At 42.5% G+C, this 21324-nt stretch overlaps 4 protein-coding genes across 5 annotated transcripts; 1 reads left to right on the top strand and 3 right to left on the bottom strand.

The window, feature by feature from the left end:
- Positions 1–3505: 3505 nt before the first annotated feature.
- LOC311504569 (uncharacterized protein) lies at positions 3506–6567 on the bottom strand. Its single transcript, XM_084567748.1, has 5 exons — positions 5493–6567; positions 5057–5150; positions 4761–4920; positions 4371–4523; positions 3506–3794 (listed from the first exon to the last, which is right to left on the bottom strand). Exons 1-5 carry the CDS (start codon positions 5615–5617, stop codon positions 3613–3615), a joined length of 714 nt encoding a protein of 237 aa, XP_084423874.1. The 5' UTR covers positions 5618–6567; the 3' UTR covers positions 3506–3612.
- On the top strand, positions 5885–12377 carry wdr24 (WD repeat domain 24). Of its 2 annotated transcripts, XM_084567745.1 has the most exons (11): positions 5885–5932; positions 6745–6823; positions 7075–7559; positions 7676–7853; positions 7996–8668; positions 9192–9304; positions 9388–9515; positions 9616–9720; positions 9846–10183; positions 10577–10761; positions 11561–12377. In XM_084567745.1, the coding sequence occupies exons 3-11, from the start codon at positions 7079–7081 to the stop codon at positions 11727–11729; spliced, it is 2370 nt and encodes a 789-aa protein (XP_084423871.1). In that variant the 5' UTR covers positions 5885–5932; positions 6745–6823; positions 7075–7078; the 3' UTR covers positions 11730–12377. The 2 variants fall into 2 exon arrangements, with proteins under 2 accessions (XP_084423871.1, XP_084423872.1); XM_084567746.1 differs by lacking the exon at positions 11561–12377 and having other exon boundaries at positions 9846–10207; positions 10577–10711.
- Positions 12378–13119: 742 nt separating this feature from the next.
- Positions 13120–17941, bottom strand: anks3 (ankyrin repeat and sterile alpha motif domain containing 3). Its single transcript, XM_084567747.1, has 16 exons — positions 17877–17941; positions 17321–17502; positions 17017–17215; positions 16726–16847; positions 16572–16653; positions 16170–16287; positions 15906–16055; positions 15471–15596; positions 15199–15314; positions 14951–15115; positions 14697–14821; positions 14472–14613; positions 14109–14382; positions 13960–14031; positions 13787–13878; positions 13120–13690 (listed from the first exon to the last, which is right to left on the bottom strand). Exons 2-15 carry the CDS (start codon positions 17485–17487, stop codon positions 13796–13798), a joined length of 1941 nt encoding a protein of 646 aa, XP_084423873.1. The 5' UTR covers positions 17488–17502; positions 17877–17941; the 3' UTR covers positions 13120–13690; positions 13787–13795.
- Positions 17942–18600: 659 nt separating this feature from the next.
- Positions 18601–20628, bottom strand: cUnh8orf33 (chromosome Un C8orf33 homolog). The gene is made up of 5 exons (XM_084568210.1): positions 20267–20628; positions 19591–20018; positions 19415–19505; positions 19110–19256; positions 18601–19018 (listed from the first exon to the last, which is right to left on the bottom strand). The coding sequence occupies exons 1-5, from the start codon at positions 20292–20294 to the stop codon at positions 18807–18809; spliced, it is 906 nt and encodes a 301-aa protein (XP_084424336.1). The 5' UTR covers positions 20295–20628; the 3' UTR covers positions 18601–18806.
- Between the last annotated feature and the right edge of the window lie 696 nt (positions 20629–21324).

Genomic DNA, 21324 nt, shown 5'->3' with positions numbered 1-21324 from the left:
ATAAATCTTCAGTGCTTTACAAAATAAGCCATAGAAAGAACTAATTGGAGAAGGCAAAAGCAGGGGGCGGGGAAAGAAAAAAAATAAATGTGTGCGTCGGTTTGAAACCCGCTGACTCGTAGCTTCGGTTGTTTTTGTTTGGTGTGTGATCAAAAATGATTTCTTCTTTGTGAATATTCAGCAGGTGAAGTGAAAAGAAGACAAACTGTGCGAGTACATGCCTGTGAAACCCTGAACTATTTGCTTTCATGTAGCTGGACTATTTTTTTTATTTATTTTTTTTAGCAACTTGTTCGCCCAGTGACTTGTTATCATCGATGCAGCTTTTTTTTTTTGCAAGTGCCCACATCTCCAAACTCTGCAGCGCACGGACGCCTCACTTCTGCAAAAAAAGTATGGACGGGGGAAAGGGGGTGGGGGTTGGGCCTTCTGGTCGTGTATTGTCTCCAGAATGATTCAAGCTTTTTGGAAAGCCGGGGCGAGGATGGCAATTACATTTACTCAATGCTATGTTCCATTTTTCAGTCCTTCAATCAATAATTCATTTGAATGTCCACTGGCTGCCTGGAGAATTTTATTTATTTTTTTTATTTTTTTTTTGCATTTGCCTGCCTTGACAGTTGGCAGTCCTCAGCATTTGCTTCCACATGAAACTGTCAGCAGTGACAGAAGACTCCGTGTTAAATGAGGAAACGAGTGTGAAATAGCCATAATAAGCCATTTTCAGATACACTTCAGATGAGATCAGCCAATATGTGGTCCTGATGTATCCTTGATGGAAACTCCTGTGTATACTAGGAAATATTATTGCTTTGGTTAGCAAAGATATGAATAATGCATACATACCCTGTTAGCCTATAATGGAGATGAAGAGGATGCCTGAGAGGAGGTTAATGTGCCTCTTTAACTTAAGATTCATTGGAACCCAGAAGGGTTGTAAAAAGGGCTAGTAAATGGCTATGTTTTTGTGAAACACATTAACTGTGAATATAACCACGTCCTGGATGTACAGGCAGGATTGAACTCACAGTGAATTCTTATTGCTCCTAAAACTGAAGAAATGTCCAGTGATGAATTTATTTAGACAGAAGAGAGAGAACAGCCAGCTAGGGCAAATGTTTTCAGGAGTAGTTTATGCCAAATCTGGCCCTGAGCATGAGCCAACCACAGCACCACCACACCTTCTGAGTAAAATCGCTTCTCCTGCAGATCCTCCAGCTCATCCTTAAGGTGGAGGAGGAGCCGTAGAGGCCCTGACTCTTATCCTTTGGCGGGTGCCGCGCGGCAGTTTTGGTTTGCGAGTCAGCCCGAAACCACAGCAGCTTTCCCATCGTCTCGCTCTCGTGTCACAACACCCCCAGTGTCAGGATGGCTGTTGTGAGGACACGCCAAGGCCCAAAGCAAGACCGTAAACAGGATGTCCCCCTTTAATAAGTGGATCTGACAGGCGGCATGATGTTAATTTAATTACTGCCGTTGCGTGTTTTAACAGTAGAAGAAAGTCTTGGTGAGAGATGGCATGAGCTGAACAGGAGCAGCCCATCAGTAACACGTGATCCATCCACATCCTCCCCTTAATATGGTCCTAACTGCAGAGCGAGATAATGGTTGAGGTTACTTCAGTGCCAACTCCTTATTCATGTCATTGAACCCCGTGAGCATACCCAGCATCTCATTCAGAAAGCAGCTTTAGCTACATACTGTACCTGACATTTCTCTGTATTTTTGTCATAAATGGACGTTTTCTTATGATGTAGTTAGCTGACATGTCGTCGTGTGCCATATGCTCTACTGCCATAATCCGTCTTTGACGCTGTTTTTACCTCCTTTTGTCATTCCATTGCGCTGTTACGCCCAATGCCTTGTTACACATGAGCCCAAGAGCAAGCACCGGGCAGAAAGGCTGCTTTACCGTTTGCTGTATTTTACACGCTCATGCACAGAATCTGTTGGAGACAGACGCCGCAGTGCAAACATCCCGGTAGCTGCTCTGAGCTGCTGTGTGCCAACAAGTCGGCCAGGTTGCCTTTTCTTAGTGTTTAAGTTATACTTAGATATTGGTAACTCTCACTGCGGGACTGTGCAGGGAAAGCAGGTAGCTCCTTATATGGAGCTGTACCAGCAAACAAGAGTCACTGGATGCTCAACAGTACACTTTACACTCTTTACACAAAGGGCCCCAATCAGCTTTGTTTTTCCAAATTAGTCTGGATATTTATAAGCCAAAATATGTAAGGATTTTAAATGAGCGCCAGTTAGCTGATGAAATTAAAATAAACTTGCAGACCACGCATGCATGAATGAAGTCTGTAATAGAGCACAGATGTAAAAGAAGACTTCTGGAGATGAGGGGACATTTTCTGACTTGTAAGATTGCTAAAGTCTTGGTTTTCCAGCTTCTATCTTCAGTATTGATTATTTCCACAATCTCAAATACTGTGCCACTGGAGGTCACGCAAACATCAGTCGTTTTTTTTTTTTTTTTCGGAATAAAAGTCACTTCCCTCCGACAGTTTGCAACAACAAAAGTCATATCTGTGCTGCTGCGGTAGTTTTTCCCACGAGCTGCTTACTTGTATCAATAAAATGGTGCCAAGCTTACGAGGTTCAATCTCTCTGACCAGACAAGAGGTTGCACCAACACAGCGTTTACAAAAAGAAGAAGCAGAGGAAGCTATTTTTCTCTCGGTCAGGAGGAAACTAAATGAAAACTAAATTTATCTATGGATAATTTATATCAAAGTCCTCATTAATTATTTCACAATCTATTGTACTTTTTAAATGTTCTGAACGGAACCATTTTATATTGTATATATATGAATATATTTTGTTTTATTTTGTACTGTTCATTGTACTTTGCTTTAATTTAGAAACAATATAAATAAAGAACAATACTGTGGCAACGACCTAGCGATTTTCTTTTAGCTGTCATTATTCGGTATCTTCACTGGTTTCAGCTTCTCAAATTAATAATGGCCGTGTTTTCTAGTCGTTTGTACAGAAGCCAAGAGCATCCATGCTTGTTATCATAAAAAAACAAATGGTTATTTCAAAGAAGTATAAAGTTTGTTTTGGTTGATGCAATTTTCAGTCTCACTTTGGTTTAGTTTAGGCATCAGAAATATTGTTAGGTTTAGGAAAATATCATAGTTCGATTCTTGAAAAATTTAATTTGCTATGATCAAATAATCCAGACACTAATTTCCTACTTCTCTGTAGTCATCCTGTTATCAGATTAAAGAAAATACATTACATGATTAATCATCTTGCCATCTTGAGAAATCTGTCTTTGGTATCCTCAAAATATCAAAATAAATTTACCCATTATCACGACAAAACTAGCTTTGAATTCTCAAGATAAAGAAAAAGTAAATTTGATCAAAGTTGGATTATTGATCAGACAACAGATATTTGAAGAGTTTACCATGGGCTCTGATTGGCTTTTTCACTATTTACTAAAATGATCTGTGAGACTGAACTACATAATACCAAACTTTGTATTCTAACTATAACAACACCAGCTCCTCTGTGGATTTTCGTTCATATAACAGCTTTAATATATTAGAAAAAACATAAAAATTACAAACATGAAAGCAGCTTTCATATAACACTTTATACAGTTTTGAGTTTCTTTGCTGGTCTCTTGTCAGTGTCTGGGTCTGAGCACTGCTCTCGCACATCACTGTCCTTCACGTCGACATCCTTCAGAAGCTGGAGCTGCTGCTGTTTGGCTATGGCCATCGCCCACAAACACAGCTCCAGCCGGTGGGGCGTCCAGTCCTGCTGCGGATCCACTGAGGAAATAGATGCAGCGGGATATGAGTTTATTCATGTTATTATATGTTCTATAAGAGTCTCGATCCTTTAAGCAGCACATCAGAAACACTGACCCCTGTCATGTCAAAGCGTGTTCTTCTTTTCAAAAGTTATTCATTAGAGTAGTAATTAAATCTCTTAATTCACTGTAAGACAATAAAACATTTCCACTTTGTTACAGGCACAAAAATAATTAATTAGAAAAACAAAAAAATTAGATAAACACAAGTTAATACTTTGATAAAATGATAAAAAATTAAACAGTGCAGCGGCAGATAAGATGAATAGCTTCACATTTTTATTGTATTAAAGGCAGAGGCGAATGGGGGGAAAATAGCATTGATTTAGAAGAAATGAGAGCTGGAGGAAACATTTATTGGAGTTTAAGATATTTGGTGCAAAAGAAATGTACACCATGTTTTCTTTCAACCTGGGGGAAAGTAGTAGCAGTATCAGTATTCTGATGAAACGTGAAATCGCTGGGCTACATTACTTTAACACATTGATAACACATGCAGATGAAAGTGTAACCAATCTTTGTGTCGTGATCTCACCTTTGTTTAGTTTTTCAGTCCTCTCTGTCATCTTGTCCAGGTACAGAGCGTAGTGTTTGGCCGTGTACTGGATGGGCTTCAGGCCTGGTATACTCTCCATGGCTTCATCTGACATGAATGCAGCCTGTTCTGGAGCCCCTGCCGCTAGCACAGCTGGAACAAAATGGACAGTCAGCCCCAGGCCGAGCTGAATGTAGCTATGAAGTGCATGCAGGCTCAGTCCACCGGTGTGAGCCCTATTCTGTGAACTTGTTGAGAATCAATGACTTAGTCCTTTAAGAGGATCACAGAGACATTTTATCAGCGTGAATTATCGAGCTGCCATCTGTTGGCTGGGTGCAGGTTTGATACATTTTCATGCACATAAAAACAGACAGGCGGTGTGCCAACCTGAAGCCGTGGCTGGGCCGACTCCTTTCAGGGAGCTGAGCTCTGTGATCGCGGCCTGCACGTTAGGCAGGAGACTGAAGGCTTTTCTGGAACATTTCTCCACTGTGTCCTCACTGTTGGACGCCACCAGCTGCTGCAGCCTCGGCCTGAACTTCCCTCTCTGCATTGAAAAATCCCATAGGACCAGTCAAGGACACATCTGTTGAGTGCCACTGCATAGATATATACTACATGTTTGAGGGACTTTTGTGTGTGATCCACTTTCATTTCTGATTTAGTGTCCAAACATAACTTACGGTGAGCTTCCACTCCATCAGTTTCACCAGGTCGGACAAAGTGACATGTTTGTCAGGCCGACTTGAGATCAGGGCAGGCAGCTCCTCCTGGTACCTGATCACAGATGTACCTCTTTAATCATGCACTCAGAGCAATGCCAGCACATCTCAATTCAAATAACCACGTCATTGACAGAGGCAAACATTTGCTTCATTACTTCAAAAGCAGGTCAAGGGGTTTGACAATACAGTACCAACTCTAGATCCTATCACACTCAGTTGTCATGGAGATCACTTAAGCCAGTGTGGAGACAAAGAGTGCTGCTGATTAAATTGAATAAATATTTCCATGACAATAAAGAAAATCATTATTGATGAGGACACTGAGGTTTCAGCTGCACCACTGTCTGCTTGTGTTGTTATTTTTTTTAAACTTAAAAAAAAAAAAAATGATTACCACTTATCAAGGTTTAGCAGCTTCCCAGGTTTCTTGCCTTTGGCCTTGGCCTCCACTACATCCCAATATTTCTCATACACAGTCCTCCATGTGGCCGCGTCCTCACAGGTAAACAGGTCTTTCATGGCAGCAGAGGTGAAGCGCTCACACCTTCACCTATAAACACACGCTAACCTTTTATTTTCCAAGAATGGACTACCCTGTGATATGCCCCGTGTGCTACTAAACTGTCTCCTTAAACTGTCGCGTTTTGATTTACGAAAAAAACATCTTCACTTTCTACCGAAAGAACGGAAAAACAAAAACCACGGAGTTACTGCCTGTTCGCGCCTCCGTGAACTGTAGCCGCTCTCTTCCGTTATTTGCGAAATTCCCGCGAGATTAGAGTAAAATACTACTTCCGGTACCGCAAGCAGTTAGCAACAGCTTCAGAACAGAAGGTTTGTCCCCCTAAACTACTTTGTTTTTGCTTGGCACTGACCCGTTTACTTAACACAGTATATTTTGTGAAACTTGTATAGTTGTATGACATACTTGCTAAAACAAGCTTGCGTCGTACCCTTGCCATGTTTACAGAACCACTCGGTAGCAAGGTTAGCCAGCTAGCATTAGCGTCACATTCCAGTCATGTTTATGGTGTAAGTCCACTGTACAGCGAGTTTAGCTATTTGTGGCCAACTCACTAGCTGGCAAGTGTGCAACAAGAAGGAGCCGACTGTTGTAGGTACACAGTTTCGGATAAAACTAACCACCACTAAGGTACGAAACCAGGGGTATCATATCAGGAGGTGGATGATTAAAATGTTCACCTAACAGAGTAAATGCACATGTTGAGTATATCATTCCCACACAGCAGATCTCACGTGAGCACCAAGCGGTTGGGTATTAAAACAAACAAATCCACAGCAGGACACTTAAAGCTGTTATAAACTAAATTAGATAACACTAAAGCAAGGATGTGCTTGTTATCCTACACATAAAGCTGTACTTATATGAATATATACAATGCTAATATTATACTCACTACTTGTTGTTAATTTAATTAGTTTTATCCAGGCATCTTTTTTTGTACCTACATTCAGAGTTTCAGTGTAAGCTCTGTACAACCGTAGTATATACCAGTTATTATTTCAGTCCGTATGTTTGTGTTAAAACGGTACATAACAGATATATTTTTAATCATGTTTGTGAAATACATAAGTAAACATCCAGGTAGTAACATGCTGTGTGTTTTGCTGACATCTCTCACTAGCAAGTTGGCTCTCATGGGAGCACATGAGGAGGACTCTGTCCAGCTGCAGACATTAACAAGGTGGTCAGTTCTTCACCAAGTAAGTACTGCAGCTGCTTCTTTGACTAACGTGTTAAAGTATACAGAACATATTAGTATTCATTTAATGGTTTGTTACACAGTGCCTCCTATCTTGCTCCCACATTAAGTACTGTGTAAAACCAACTTTTCATTGTGTGAGTGCCACCTGCTGGTGGAGGGTTAGACTGCCTTGTGTAAAAGCAAAGTGCAGTCCACCTCATGCACTCGTCTTTGAGGTGATAACAGCAATAACGGCTTTATCTTCTCTAGGAACATGGAGAAAATGTCACGGGTCACCACAGCCCTCAGCAGCAACACCATCAGTGGCCGAACTATGTTCTGCCACTTGGACGCTCCGGCCAATGCCATCAGCGTGTGCCGTGACGCCACGCAGGTGGTCGTAGCTGGTCGCAACATCTTCAAGATCTATGCACTCGAGGAGGAGCAGTTTGTGGAGAAGCTGAATCTCCGCGTCGGCCGCAAACCCTCTCTGAACTTCAGTTGTGCTGATGTGATGTGGCACCAGATGGAGGAGAATCTGCTGGCGACGGCTGCTACCAACGGGGCAGTGGTCACCTGGAATCTGGGGAAACCTTCCCGCAACAAACAGGACCAGCTGTTTACAGAGCACAAACGGACTGTCAATAAAGTGTGCTTCCACCCTACAGAGGTTTACATGCTGCTAAGTGGCTCACAGGACGGCTTCATGAAGTGCTTTGACCTGCGCAAGAAGGAGTCCGTCAGCACTTTCTCAGGTAGTGTGGTGTAATGCTGGAAAAGATAGTGGTGCATAATAAAAGCTATGTGATTAAAAGTGTTTACAGTTTATATTCCTGTTTTATCATCCCTAAATTATCCCCCTTTCTTCTAGGTCAATCGGAGAGCGTAAGAGACGTCCAGTTCAGCATGAAGGATTATTTTACATTTGCTGCATCCTTTGAAAATGGCAATGTCCAGCTGTGGGACATTCGACGACCAGACCGCTATGAGAGAATGTTCACGGCCCACACTGGCCCTGTGTTCTGCTGCGACTGGCACCCTGATGACAGGTAAAAACAAAAACTAACATGAAGTCAATATTTCTGCCTATACTCTCAAAACTTTAATTGAGTCATACTTTGTAAGTCACTTTTGGAAAGCTTTTGTAAACTTATAGCATGCATTTCTCACTTTCCACCATTTCTGTTTCAGGGGTTGGCTGGCCACAGGAGGCAGAGACAAGATGGTGAAGGTGTGGGATATGACCACTAACCGGGCCAAGGAGATCTACTGCGTCCAGACGATTGCGTCAGTGGCGCGAGTTAAATGGCGGCCTGAGAAAAAGTTTCAGTTAGCCACCTGTTCCATGATGGTGGACCACAACATTTATGTGTGGGACATTCGCAGACCGTTTATTCCCTTTGCCACTTTTGAAGAACATAAAGATGTGACCACTGGTATTGTGTGGCGTCACCAGCATGACCCTCATTTTCTGCTTTCTGGCTCTAAAGACAGTACACTTTACCAACATATGTTCAAAGACGCCGCTCGTCCCGTGGACAAGGCCAACCCAGAGGGTCTGTGCTTTGGCCTGTTGGGTGACTTGGCCTTTGCAGCTAAGGAGAGTCTCATCAGCAGTGACGCCAACAGGAAGCCGTACCCCGGAGGCGACCGCCGCTACCCCATCTTTTTCTTCAAGAAACCCGACCAGACGGAACAGTTTGCCCACGTGTCCAGTGCACTTAGTGTCTTTGAGACAAACTTGGACAGTAACTGCATGGACTGGTTTGTCAAGACAGCACAACTCTACCTCCTCAGCGGGAAGCCATTTGCTGAGCTGTGTGACCACAATGCCAAGGTGGCCCGGGAGCTCAAAAGACCTCAGGTCAGGCAGAAACTAATCTGTACTTAGTGCTGTTTTTGTTTTAGCTGTTGTTTTCTTCTTTTTTTCCCCCCAAATAATCCAGCTAGTTTAGATGCAGTCATGGAAACTACCGTACCCTTTGGGTCCAAAATCCAAAGACCAGTCAGTTTATTATAATTTTTTTTTAGAAAAACAAAATATACCCACATTCATCAGCTGTAACCAGTAATTTTATTCCCATTTTATCTTAAAGACTTTCTCAAACCATTTATTAGTCATCAACATTTTTCCTTTAAACCATACATTGACTGTGGTCACTGTTTAATCAATGAATACTGTAGATTTAACCCTTCCTTATTATCTTAGCTACTGTATGTACTGACAGTTGTGAACTATTTCATCGCCTCATTCATTTACATTTGACTGTCATTTGAAGTCGTGATTGAATGCGAGACATTTTAGCTGCCTGTAAACTGAGGCTGAAATTGTAGTTTTTGGGTAAAAGTAATGAAACGTTGCCATGTCTTTATTATCTAATACAAAGGTTTCCACTACATGGACCATGCTGAGAATTATGTTCTCTGATCCAGCAAACCTCACTACACCTGGTCCAAATCACAACCTCAGTAAACTCGGTACCTTGCCTTTAATGAACAGGTAAAACAGCTCTTTACTGTGGGATTTCAAAACAATTTCAGACGTTTACAGACTGAAATTGCATGTGTATGTTATGCTTGCAGTTTCAGTATGAAGGAAATGGGTTCAGGGATGGGCACAGAGAGCAGACTGGAGCGCAGTAAAGGTGAGAGCAGGCAGGATAACATCCACCTGGAGCCTGGGAACTCTCACATCAGCAATAATAATGAAGGTGAGAATGGTCATTAAACTCTTAGAGGCCAATCTGTGCAATCAGAGGATTGTTATGTCCTTGTGTTGTTCTTTTTAACAGTTATTCAATCTCTCTACAGAAAATGAGGAGACAGAAGGCAGCGAGGGCCAGGCTGAGTATATGTTTGGAGATGCTGAGCTAGATGACGATGACCTCTATTCTATGGAGCATGACAACCAAACAGGTCAGTCACTGTGTCATCACTGAGGAAACTAAAGAGTTGCCTACGTCAGCAGCTGCTATATATAACTGCCTCCCTGCTCAGCGTTCTTTTGTCTAATATTATCTCTGCTACTTTTGTTGTAACAGAAGAGCAGGAGTACACGCTGCCCCAGGAGGCCTTCCAGCTGCGCCACGAGATCATGGATAACCCATCTGCCCCAGAGCACCTTCAGCAGGACAAGGCCGACTCTCCGCACGTCAGCGGCAACGAGGCAGAAGTCACTTGTCTAACGCCTATCGAGTCGTTCTCTCTCATCTCCATTTCCCAGCCACTGTTCAGCCCACATCTGCCCGCCAGCTTCTTTTGCCCCATAGTGCGGGAGATGCTGAGCTACTACGCCGAGCAGGGTGATGTGCAGATGGCCGTGTCTGTGCTCATCGTCTTGGGGGACCGGATCCGTAAGGAGATTGATGACCTTACCCAGGTCAGATAGCATAAAAAAACACAGGTGTCTTGCTTAATGACTTAAAAAAAAAACTGCCCTGAAATATAGCACCATTTGCATGTGAACTATTTCATGAACTGAAACTTCCTTTTTTGCTGTCCGGGTCATTAATCAAAAAGTTTCTAGGAAAAGAGAGACCTAGATTGTGCTCAAAAGAAACCCTTCCTGATTTCAAGGATTGTTCCCTGGACCAATATCAAACATTTTTTTTCCTTTATGTATTTGGAAATTCAGTTGATAGTATTCGACTGGTTAGGAAGTCTTTAAGCTTTGTGTATGTTATGTGCTTAACCTATGCCATTGCAATTTGGAAAAACTAAGAACAGAAAAAAATAAGGGGAACCCTGAAACAATTAGTGCTTTCCATTTCAGGAACACTGGTACATGTCCTACATAGACCTGCTGCAGCGATTCGAGTTGTGGAACGTGTCCAATGAGGTCATCAAGCTGAGTACGTGTAGCGCCATCACCTGCCTGAACCAGACCTCTACAACACTCCACATCAACTGCAGCAACTGCAAGCGGCCGATGAGCAACAAGGGCTGGATTTGTGACAGGTATGACTCACCGTTTAGTTTTAGAAAGCAATGCTCGGGTATTAACATACAATAGAGTGAATTGTCAAATTAGCTTACAACTGAGGTCACGTTTTTTATGCTAATTATGAAGTCATTGTTGGCAAACATCAAGCCCAGCATTAAGTACGGGAACGAGGGTAAATGGCCAACACCTACATGAGCCTCTAAAGCTCTCTCATTAATAGCATGGAGAATTTATTCTGTACAAAATTTAATGTGTAAAAACAACTAAGCCTAGGCTTTATACACACACTTGCCAGTTCATTAGGTACACGCTTATAACAACAATAACCCCTTCATTCACCAGAGTGAAGTACTTCAACAAAACAGACATATTTAGTCACATGATTTTAAATCTTCTTCTTCTACTTCAATTTTGGCAGCTTTGACATCAATCAGCCGCAACCAAACCAGAAGAATAAGTAGTTGTCTTCTACAGGATTTTTTCGCAGCTTTGAGTTTACACAGAAAAACAGTTAAATCTCAGATATTTCACACAAATGCTGAATAACTAAACCTTCATGAAGATAAAATGTAGCGCAGGACGGGACATTAGAATACATTCATTGTCACTCAGTGAACTGGCAAGTGTAAAATTCACTCTTTGGTTGGGACCAGTAACTTCCTGGAGTCTCCTGGTTGTCTGGCAGCAGTTGTTATTCCTATGTTTAATGTTCCTCATGTGGTCTTTAATGCAACTTGTGTGCAGCACTCCTGAGTATCCGTTTAATTCTGACATGGAACGAGCTCTGACAGGCGGCATGTGTCTTTCCTTCAGGTGCCACCAGTGTGCCAGTATATGTGCAGTGTGTCACCATGTGGTGAAGGGACTGTTCGTGTGGTGTCAGGGCTGCAGCCACGGTGGACATCTGGAGCACATGATGAACTGGCTCAAGAGCAGCGCTTACTGCCCCGCCGGCTGCGGCCACCTGTGTGAGTACACCTGATCTCTTCGCAGCCACTGTTCACACAGCTGGTCCTCTGTGGGAGTGGGAAGCGGTCCTCACACCAGCTGGGATCAAATGACAAACGCACTACAGACAAACGAGATGTCTTCATCCCTCTATGGGGACCTGGAGCATTTTTTTTTTTTTACTGTGGAAAGAAGGACGCCGTCGATTTGAGATTAGACCCAAGTTCTGAAGAAGGAAGAGGTTTATATGTGCTCTCTTGGACAGCCATTCAGGAGCAAACACAATTACATGTGAAGTCAAATTTGCATTTGAACTGCTGTTGGAACTATTGGTGAATTTGTATAAGCAGATATTCCAAGTGTGGATTCACATTTGCTGCATTTTACATTGTTTTTAAACCCCTCAGTAAAACCCTGAAGGCTGTACAGGAAGAATCATTTGCTCATCTTAAGTGGATTGTTAATGTTTGTAAATAATACTTATTTTGAAGTACTGTAGATAATGCTGCATTAATTTATATATATATAGAGAGAGGGGGAGAAATGGCTCTCTATTCAAGCAATACATTAAAGCAATATACCTAGAATTGACACTCTGAGTTGTCCTGGACCGGTGTGGTCTGTTTGTCCCCTGCATTCACAAGAAAAAGCTTCACTTTCTCAGTGTACACCCATATCAGTGTCAGTAAAATATCTCGCTGGAGGGCAGCTTAGAGAGCGGGAGAGAAATAACACTACTTATTCATTCTTCGTAACCACACTTCACTCCCATGGGCCCAGAAATCCCAACTGGCAGCCCGCCAGTGTCTCTAGCCTCTAGCTCAGCAGCTACACACAGTGAGCACTGCTCAGAGTAACAGTCATTTGCTTGTCATAGTTAATGTATTACACCACGGGTGAGATACACAACAGATGTGTGTCAGGGCCAAAAGAGACAACTTCTGACCAGATAAACCTCAACAAAAGTGCTTTGTCTGAGTTATGAATGGTGCCCATCGCCGCCATATTATTGCTTAATAAAAGTGTAACAACATTTCTACATTTCACTTAAGGAAACATGACATGTGTGCATGTATGAGCTGAGTACCTGATACCTGTGCTCGGGCCTGATCCTGGTGTATCTGGATCAGTTAAAGCTAAACCCAGCCAACATCCGTATCGTGCCAAGGTTGTTACTGAGCATTAACTGTCATCTCATTGATTTACTGCCTGTTCCCAGGGCACAATAGAGGAGTGTTTTTAGACGTACTCCATAAGAGGACACCCTGATGATCAGGATGGGATTCCCTGACGCTGGAGCTCAGTCTCCCCAGTACCATCAACTGATTAAATATTGACCACATTAACAGTCAGACTAATCTGAAACCGATAAAATTATGCTTAAAGTATTCACACAACTTTACAAGCTTGTTCTAAAATATCTTTTAATCATTATTAAATGTTTTTTTTCTATTCAATGCAACATGAATTCATCTCACCACTAAAAACAATGATTTTGCAGTACTTTTGATAATTTTGCACACAACATAAATACTGAACCGTAGATCAGATACTCTCAGCTCTCTTAAAAAGTGTTTTTCTTGCATAATTATCTGTTTTGCAGATAACTGATGTTGTCGCTCTAAGACACACTCTTAGAATCACATCACAGTATTACAGCCTCTGATCCACACTCAGTATCTCCTCTCCCTCCTCCTGTCTTGTGCATTTGCACATCTCAACTACAGGAGTCCTGCATACACCAGCACAAGCGTGTGAGGGTCAGGTACCCTTTCTGCCTGCTTGTCATATTCCTGCAGCAGCTGCGTTGCCCTTGGCCTTGTTCGCTTCTGGCGAGCTCTGGTCCGTCAGCCAATCCCAAATGAGCAGCAGGTCTGCGTCCCTTCCAGAGCCGCTCAGGTCTGGCAGGGCTGGCCTTGTCTTTGGCCTTCTCCCATTTCACTGAGATTGTTTAGGGTGGTTAGATCACCCTCCGTCAAATATTAGCAGAAGCCCCTGCAAAAAAAACGTTAAAAGGCAAACGGTGGTCACTCATTTTAGTAGTTGATGAGCTCCTTCCACATCTGTTGAATCCAGTGAGTTTTTAGTCACCTGAAATGCTTAAGGCCGTTCCCAGCTATCGGAGACATTTTCCGGGGCGCTCAGTCGCCTCAGACTCTGAAGCATGGTTTGCAGACTTCCTCCTGTGATGATGAAACAAAAAGACATTGGACTCCAGTGATCAAGAATATCCACTTTTATCTCTGAGCTTTAAACTTTCTTACCAAGATCTTCTTCAAACGAATCCAGCTTCTTCATCAGCTCTACAATACTGGAACTTGTCAGCCTCTCTCCGGCTACAAGAAGATGTCAAATCACTTGTTTTAAAATTTAAATTTAAATGGGTTACCCAACTCAGCCTAGCTTAACTTACCTTTAACACCCGTGTCACTTTTAGTTTTATCTTTCATGTCAATGTAAGAGCTGCTGTTCCCATCTGTAGTCAAACAGGAGAGCAGTTCAGCGCAGCAGGCCCTTGCTTTTGCCAGGATGCTGTTCATGTCCTGAGCCAGCCGGTGGTTGTCCACCAGCTCAGCGTGGACTTTCTTCCATGCCATTTTGTCCTCCATCAGACATCCTTCCATCACTGTTCGCAGCTCCTTCTCCTGTGACACCTGACTCTGCAGGCTCTCGACTTCCTCGCAGCGCTGCACAGACAGAGTTAGATCACTGAGAAAGGGTTTTCAGTGAAGTCAGGAAAAGTCACACATGTACTGAATATTTGCTTTCTAGTTACCTTGTGTAGTTGAATGGCCATCTCTTGCATCTCAGCCTCGAGTTGGTCAGCGTAAGCCTGTTCAAGAGCATCGCTGGGTGGTCGAGCGCTGCTGTGCCATCTTGCAATGGCCGAAGTCATCTTCCGCTTTGGTCCAAACAATCTGCAGAGCAACGATTTGTTTTACGTTCCAGGAAAGAAACACTTTATGTTCAGGGTTGAAAAGAATGGCCTGAAGTGTCTTACGTGATCCCTATTTCTTTGAGATCGTTCTCTGTCAGGGTGAGGAATATCCGCAGGTCAATGTCTTGCTCTTCGAGTAATGGGAGGTACTTAGAGAAGCCAATTTGCTCCAAGAACTCTGCCAGATCCTGCAGGGATAAGAGATTTAGGCCAAGCCAGGATCTCGATAAAATCTGGATAAACTGGTCATAAAACAGACACAAAGCAAATCATTACTTGTACGTTAAAACGTTAACGCAGGGTAAACACAGACATGCCTTTGGACCAGTGTAGGAAGGTGGGTGGCCAACGTGAGTGCATATCCCACAGCTTCCTGTCCCACTGGAGTGAGCTGCATCATTGCTTCCATGACGAGCCTTGCCTTTTGAGTGATGACCCTTATTTACTCTGCGAGAGCTGCTCTTTTTGCCTTGATCAGAGTCCTGGTGGAGGAAGGTACAATAAGCTGTCAACACATTTAGAAAAATCTGCTATTTGTTTCCATATCTGCAGGCTTTGCATTCACCTCATTACTTTCCACAGAGCCTTCCCAGTTGAGGCCAATCACATGAGGCAGGCCTTCGCTGCTGCTACTGCTGCTCCTCATGGTGGGCATGTCATTGTCAAAGAACGGACTGTCATCTGCAGCGACATCATAAAAAACGAATTGCTTTGGCTGACATTCAGCACAACTCAGCACGCCAAAGGACATTACTTCAATCAATGATCATTCCAGCTGCTATATTTCTTTCCAAGACATATCTAATTATTTCAGATGTCACAACACTGGCCTCTCACCTCTGCTGCTGCTGCTCTGGCCATCTAACTCATTGATGGGTGAGGTCACGTCACGGTAACGGATGTCCTCACTTTGTTCACCAATATCACGAAATGTCATGTAGCCTGGCGGCACAGCAGGTTGATCTATGAGGACAAAAGTGACATTAACAACTGTCCAACACGTAACTATAGTAATGAATGGAAGCCACTAATGGAGCACTTTAGTCATAATAAGGCTGTGAGCTTAACTGCTCAGACAGCGTCTCCTCAACATTTTGACATCATTTCAGTGATGACACCTCTAATGTATTTCAGAATGCAAGGAAAAACTACACACACTGTTCACAAAGTTAACTGAATTGTTTGTGTAATTTGACTTCATAACCACCTCACAGTTAATGCTCAGTTGAGACATAGTCTGGAAAACAGGATATCTTATGTATGTGACACTACCACACAGTTTGCTGGTGCCTCCTACTCGGAACTTGGCGATGGCCTGAGGCCCATCGTGGATGCTGATGCCTTTAGCTCGGTTTCGACTTGGCCTTATCCTCGGTGGCGCGCTGTCCGAGTCCTCAGAGGAGCTCAGGTCTTCAAAGTGTCCTGGAAAGTTGGAACCCATGAACGAATCGGTAAATAAAACGACAAAAAAAAAAAATACAAAAACGAATTTTGTAAAACAAAAAAAAAAAAATTGACATTAAACTGCGTAAACACCTGGTTTAATTCTTGGAGTACGTGAGTCAATGAGGCTGGCGATCTTGGTGTAGCCATACATCATGGCTAGGGTGCGGGCATTCTCTCCTTTAGCGTTGCGGTCATCTACTTTAACTTTCTGTAAATCAATGACAGAAAACAGATGTCGTTAAGAAAAGGCTCAACTTCTATTTGAGCAGGACCATGGCTGCTTCAGTAACACCGTTGCCTCTCATTTTTGGAAACACAGATCTAGAAAATATATCAAAACAAGACTCGACTTGCTAGGAGCGAAACCGGGGGCTCAAAGACATTATAGCCCCATGTGTTAATTCACCCAGACCCCTAAGCCATCAGGTTCACCCCTCTGTCTTTGACAAATCAAACAGCAAGAAGCCCGACTGTCGACAGTAAGGCACTCACATGATCAAGGAGGTACTGAACAATGATTTCATGTCCGGAAGCAGCAGCCTCCATCAGAGGGGTGAAACCAGACACTGGCTCCCTGTGGGTGAGAAAAAAAAAATAACTTCAATATCCACAGATTACAGTCGTTGAGAAGAACAAAGACACTAACTTGACATTGGTGTCGGCATTGTTATCCAGCAGGAACTTGACCATCTGTTGGTGGCCGGTGCCCGTACAGTGGAACAAAGCTGTCCAGCCTCGAGAGTCCTTCAGCTCCAGCTCGGCCCCTTGCTTTAGGGATAAGAAAGAAAAATCAGACTAAAAACCACTGAAGAGTGTTGATACTGAAATGCCAACCAAGAAAGTTCAGGACAGTGTTTTGAAATTGCATAAAAACACACCGCTGGCTTTGTCACAGCCTGATGTACATGCCATGAACAATTACAGTGTGATTTTGTACCTGAAGCAGAAAGTATGCAATACTTTCGTTCCCACAGCTCGCTGCCAGCATCAGCGGAGTCAGCCCTTTGGCAGTGGTAGCGTTCACGTTCACCCCGGCCTCCAGCAGGAGATTTGCAATGTTGTCATGGCCGATATAAGACGCATACATGAGAGGGGTCCAGCCTCCAACGTTCTTGCCATCCAGGTCCACCTCCCGCCTGGAAAAACAAACACGGCCACATGTGTACCAGACGTGTTGCAAGGCTGTGGAGGACATCAGCACATCTGGTAACGTTAATAAAATGTCTACTAGAGGCGCCTACTTTTTAATGCACTCAGCCACCACGTCGTACTGGCCGATGGAGCAGGCTGTGTGGAGGTCTAGAGGGACATCCAGCTCCTCAGGTCGCACCAGGGAGTCGCCCAGCCACAGGGAGAGGCTGGCACCCAGCTGCTCTGATTCACTGGCCTCATCACTTAACTCAGACATTTTCACTGGGCCCTCCTAACACATGAAAACAGAGATGCAGTGACAAAGCAGCGCCACAACATACTCTGAACTACAGATCCCTGGATTTACACTCTAATATTACCTGGTTATTAGACAGCTAGAGCCACTGACTTAAACAGAGTTTAGAGAGTAACAAACCAATAAACAACGCTAACAATGCTGATTTATTATCTTCAATTCCTCAAGCTAACTTCCATGATTGCTCTTTTGGCTAGTTTAGCTTAGCGAGATACGGTTCAAACTTTTCTCCACCTAAAAACTTCACAATGAGCTGCGACTTCAGTAAACTCCTGAAAACCATCAAACGCAAATTACACAAATAATCTCACCTTTCCTATTGCAGACAAATGCAATGAGTTAAAACTTACACTCAGAAGGGAGTTTGTTTACTCAGCAGCCGAAACTTTTCTGTTTTGTGTGTCACACTCAAATGTGTCCGTGTTGGACCATACTCCGCCTTTTCCTGTTTGAGAGTCGCAGGGAACCAAAACAATAAAAAAGGAAATGGCTAAAATTATTACAGTTAATAAAGAAGAATATGTATTTTTTTTAACTATATAAAAAAAGTTATAACAATACTTTACAAGATGTATAACCTATACGCCATTGAAGGACTTTCTATTTATTTTAACCAACCTGACATAAACTGATGTAATTGTCTCAAGCAGTAAATGTTAGGAACTATTTACAATGCATATTGAATAATCAGAGAGCCAACATGAATGAACCAGTATCACTAGATGATATTTGATGAGGCTGCTGCTTAAAACCACTTTGTCTCAATCTATTTAGTTGTTTGGAGATTTGAGTGAATCTGAAACCATGCACTTAAATACAAAAGAAGATTCTAACCAACATTTTCATAATCTTGGAAAAAAATAAGACAACTAAATGAATCTGTTTATCACTAAAAACTTCTCTTACAATCTGTGGAGAACTACGCAAATAAAAAAAAAAGCCTGAACTGAAAACTAATATTTAGAAAAATTGCATGCATTGAATGAAACTGTAATAGTAAATGATTGTTTTAAAAACCTAGTTTGCAATAGTTTTGCATCATACTGAACAAAGAAACTGCAAACAAATATACAAAACTTTTATTTAGATATATGTTACAGAGACCAATGAACAGTGATGTTGCTCAAATATGCATAAACTAACATAAAATATCAGATTACAGGTTGTTGACTGTTGCTATCATGTCCAGCACAGATTTCAGAGCAAAGCCTTCAGGCTGAGCAAGTGGCACTTTACTTCCAACATACTGTAAGGTGAAGAGTTTTCCTTCAGGACACAAATCAGAGAAAATTGAAGCAGAACTCCTCCTTTGATGGAATAAGGACAAAATTTGACGTCTCCTCCTGAGTGTGAAGTGTCTGAGGCTGTGTATCCCGGGCTTCGGTTTGGTTCTCCCCAGTAGCCGGTGTCTGCGTTTTGACTTCAGCTCTCCGGTGGAAAACAGACTTCTTTGGAGAATCCGACACGACTTTGACCTGAGCTGATGCAATTTCTGTCGGGAATGGAGAAAACCTGTCAATCAGCCAGACAGTTCCTCTCTCTGAAGGCTTCTACTGCTCGAATCACTGCTGCAATCCACTCACCACTCTGTATGAGTTTGAACTGCTTGCTCTTCTCCTCTTCCATTTTTTTCCTGTAGTCTCCGCTCATGGCTCTCATCACCTGCCTCTTCTTGGCCAGAGGAGCTTTGGAGCTGCGCAGAGTTTTCAGGGCACGGGAAGCCTCCTCCTCTGCAGAGAGAGACAACATCCTATTATTTGAGTTAAACCTCAGAGCACCTATGCATCTGTATATGGTCCTGTTTAACACTTGATCAGATCACGCAAATTTAATTTTAGTGCTAAATGTATAAAGGTGCAGTGTTGCATTAGATAAGTATTACACTAACTCTGTTTTGGTGTTCCCTTCTGAGACTTCAATCCCAGTTCCAGCTGCTCGATGCACCAGTCCAGCTGTCTGTTCAGCTGCTCTTCTGCACTCTAAAAGAAAAGCCACATTCAGACATCAACTAGTCAAACTGCTCAGCCAGAACTCACCGTAAATACTTCACCGTTACACACTGACCAGCTCCGTGACTTCACCTCCTTGACTCATCTCACTTGGTCTCTGTTGTGGCTCTGTGCTTGTAGCTTTTTTCTTTCCGGATTTCTTCTTCTTTGTTTTTGATTGCACGGACGGTTGGGGTGAAGAGTCGACCTGCTGAGAAAGGGAAGGCTTCTCCTCTTGTACGCACTGCTGGCCGCCTGCAGATGAGTTGTCTGCAGTCTCTGTTTTCTCCATGTCTTCTACAGGATGGATTTGAAAGTTGAAGGCAAAAGCAGAGCCCTGTCCTGTAAAGGATATCTGGCTTGTCGCCGGCTCAGTTCTGTCTACAGGAGAAGTTTTGTTGTCGGACAAGAAGTTAAATCTGAAGGTGTTGTCACTGCGAGCCCAGAGAGGTTTCTCAACTCTGCCTGCAGTCGCGGTGGAGCCGTTGGATTTAACTTCAATATCTTTAGAGTGAACATACAAAGACATTATTTACTTTTGTGGGCAGTAAAGTGACTTAAGGCTTTACTTGTAACAGATAGTGACACATGTAAAACACAACATTTTTGTTAAATCATTTTGGATGATTTAAAACCAATATTTTGCCCCTAAATGTGTATAATAGACCAAACACATGCATGCAGCAAAACAAGTCAGAAATGTGTTTAGCTAATGCTGTGTAAAACATGTAATATAGTTATCATGTAGCTACCTATAAACCGCAGCTTTTTCTCGGTCATGCTTTCCTCCGGTGTTGTAGGTTTTCAGTTGAAGCTCGCATGAACGATTGAATTATTCAACTCGCAGATTCAAACACGTTCAGCATGACAGGCACAAGATTGATGAAACTATTAGTTCCCTTCGCTTCCACAACATCACGTCGAGCAGAAATTTACCACCAGCGTCACTCGAGAATAGGTCCGTCTGATAATATTACCCTTAACACTCAATGGTTCCGTTTGGTCACGTGACCCTGCATGCCTCGCTGGTGACTCACGTACGACTTTATTATCTGTATGAATCATTGAAAACTTAGTTTAACCGTAAACAAGTGACATGATATCCTTTAAAGTTAATATTTTAAATTTATGTTCATTCATTTTCAAGACAAAGGGATTCAAGATAACAGAGAAAATATGGATGAAGTTCACCACAGATTAACTTGCTCATAAATCTGAAAATTAATCTTGCCAAAAAAGTTTTTTTTTTTTACGCAAAAACAGTGACGAACACGTCAACCAAAACAATAAAGACAGCTAAATGAACGAAAATGAAATATTGAATATTTAATTTCACATATTAGTTATAAATGCAGGAAAATACATAATATTAACACTAAGGGGTAATTCCAAAGACAGACAACAGGATTTTATCACCATGCTGCTGACTAAGTGAATGTGTGCTCTTTGTATCCATTTCCCTCCTTTTTTAACAGGCACAGTGGACCAGACAGTGGTCCAGACCTGTTGTCTGGTGCCAATAGAACTATTCTAAATATTACTATAACAGATCCTGAATAATCTATCCAGGTTCTGTCAGATACTAGCATAATTTCTTTAGGTGAGCTATATTAGCGTAGGTCGTCAAGACTTTTACGCCTTAGACAAACACAGTTTTCTTGTTTAATGTAATAAAAAGAGAGGGAACCATGCAGTCATCGGAGAAAACAGGAGAACCATAATTTATTAAGTAATTCGATAAAGCTTTAGCATGTAGGAACGAAAGCTAGTGCCAAACTTGTGGAAGATGAATTACCAAAAAATATGTCTA

Source organism: Chelon labrosus (genome assembly GCF_963514085.1).
Source record: "Chelon labrosus genome assembly, chromosome: 19".
NCBI classification, from domain to species: Eukaryota; Metazoa; Chordata; class Actinopteri; order Mugiliformes; family Mugilidae; genus Chelon; species Chelon labrosus.
Note: the sequence above shows the minus strand (reverse complement) of the source record. Positions and strands in the feature narration are given on the sequence as shown.

Coding starts and splice junctions, on each gene's coding strand:
- LOC311504569 (XM_084567748.1), bottom strand. CDS start 5,617: ATGAAAGACCTGTTTACCTGTGAGGACGCGGCCACATGGAGGACTGTG. Junction 4,921..5,056: donor TGATGGAGTGGAAGCTCACC/GTAAGTTATGTT, acceptor TTTTCAATGCAG/AGAGGGAAGTTCAGGCCGAG. Junction 3,795..4,370: donor GACTGAAAAACTAAACAAAG/GTGAGATCACGA, acceptor CTATTTCCTCAG/TGGATCCGCAGCAGGACTGG.
- wdr24 (XM_084567745.1), top strand. CDS start 7,079: ATGGAGAAAATGTCACGGGTCACCACAGCCCTCAGCAGCAACACCATC. Junction 9,305..9,387: donor ACCTTGCCTTTAATGAACAG/GTAAAACAGCTC, acceptor TTATGCTTGCAG/TTTCAGTATGAAGGAAATGG. Junction 10,184..10,576: donor AGATTGATGACCTTACCCAG/GTCAGATAGCAT, acceptor TTTCCATTTCAG/GAACACTGGTACATGTCCTA.
- anks3 (XM_084567747.1), bottom strand. CDS start 17,487: ATGTCTGAGTTAAGTGATGAGGCCAGTGAATCAGAGCAGCTGGGTGCC. Junction 16,056..16,169: donor TACTCCAAGAATTAAACCAG/GTGTTTACGCAG, acceptor CCAACTTTCCAG/GACACTTTGAAGACCTGAGC. Junction 15,315..15,470: donor CCAGAGCAGCAGCAGCAGAG/GTGAGAGGCCAG, acceptor ATGTCGCTGCAG/ATGACAGTCCGTTCTTTGAC.
- cUnh8orf33 (XM_084568210.1), bottom strand. CDS start 20,294: ATGACCGAGAAAAAGCTGCGGTTTATAG. Junction 19,257..19,414: donor GAAGGGAACACCAAAACAGA/GTTAGTGTAATA, acceptor CTCTCTCTGCAG/AGGAGGAGGCTTCCCGTGCC. Junction 19,019..19,109: donor GTTCAAACTCATACAGAGTG/GTGAGTGGATTG, acceptor CATTCCCGACAG/AAATTGCATCAGCTCAGGTC.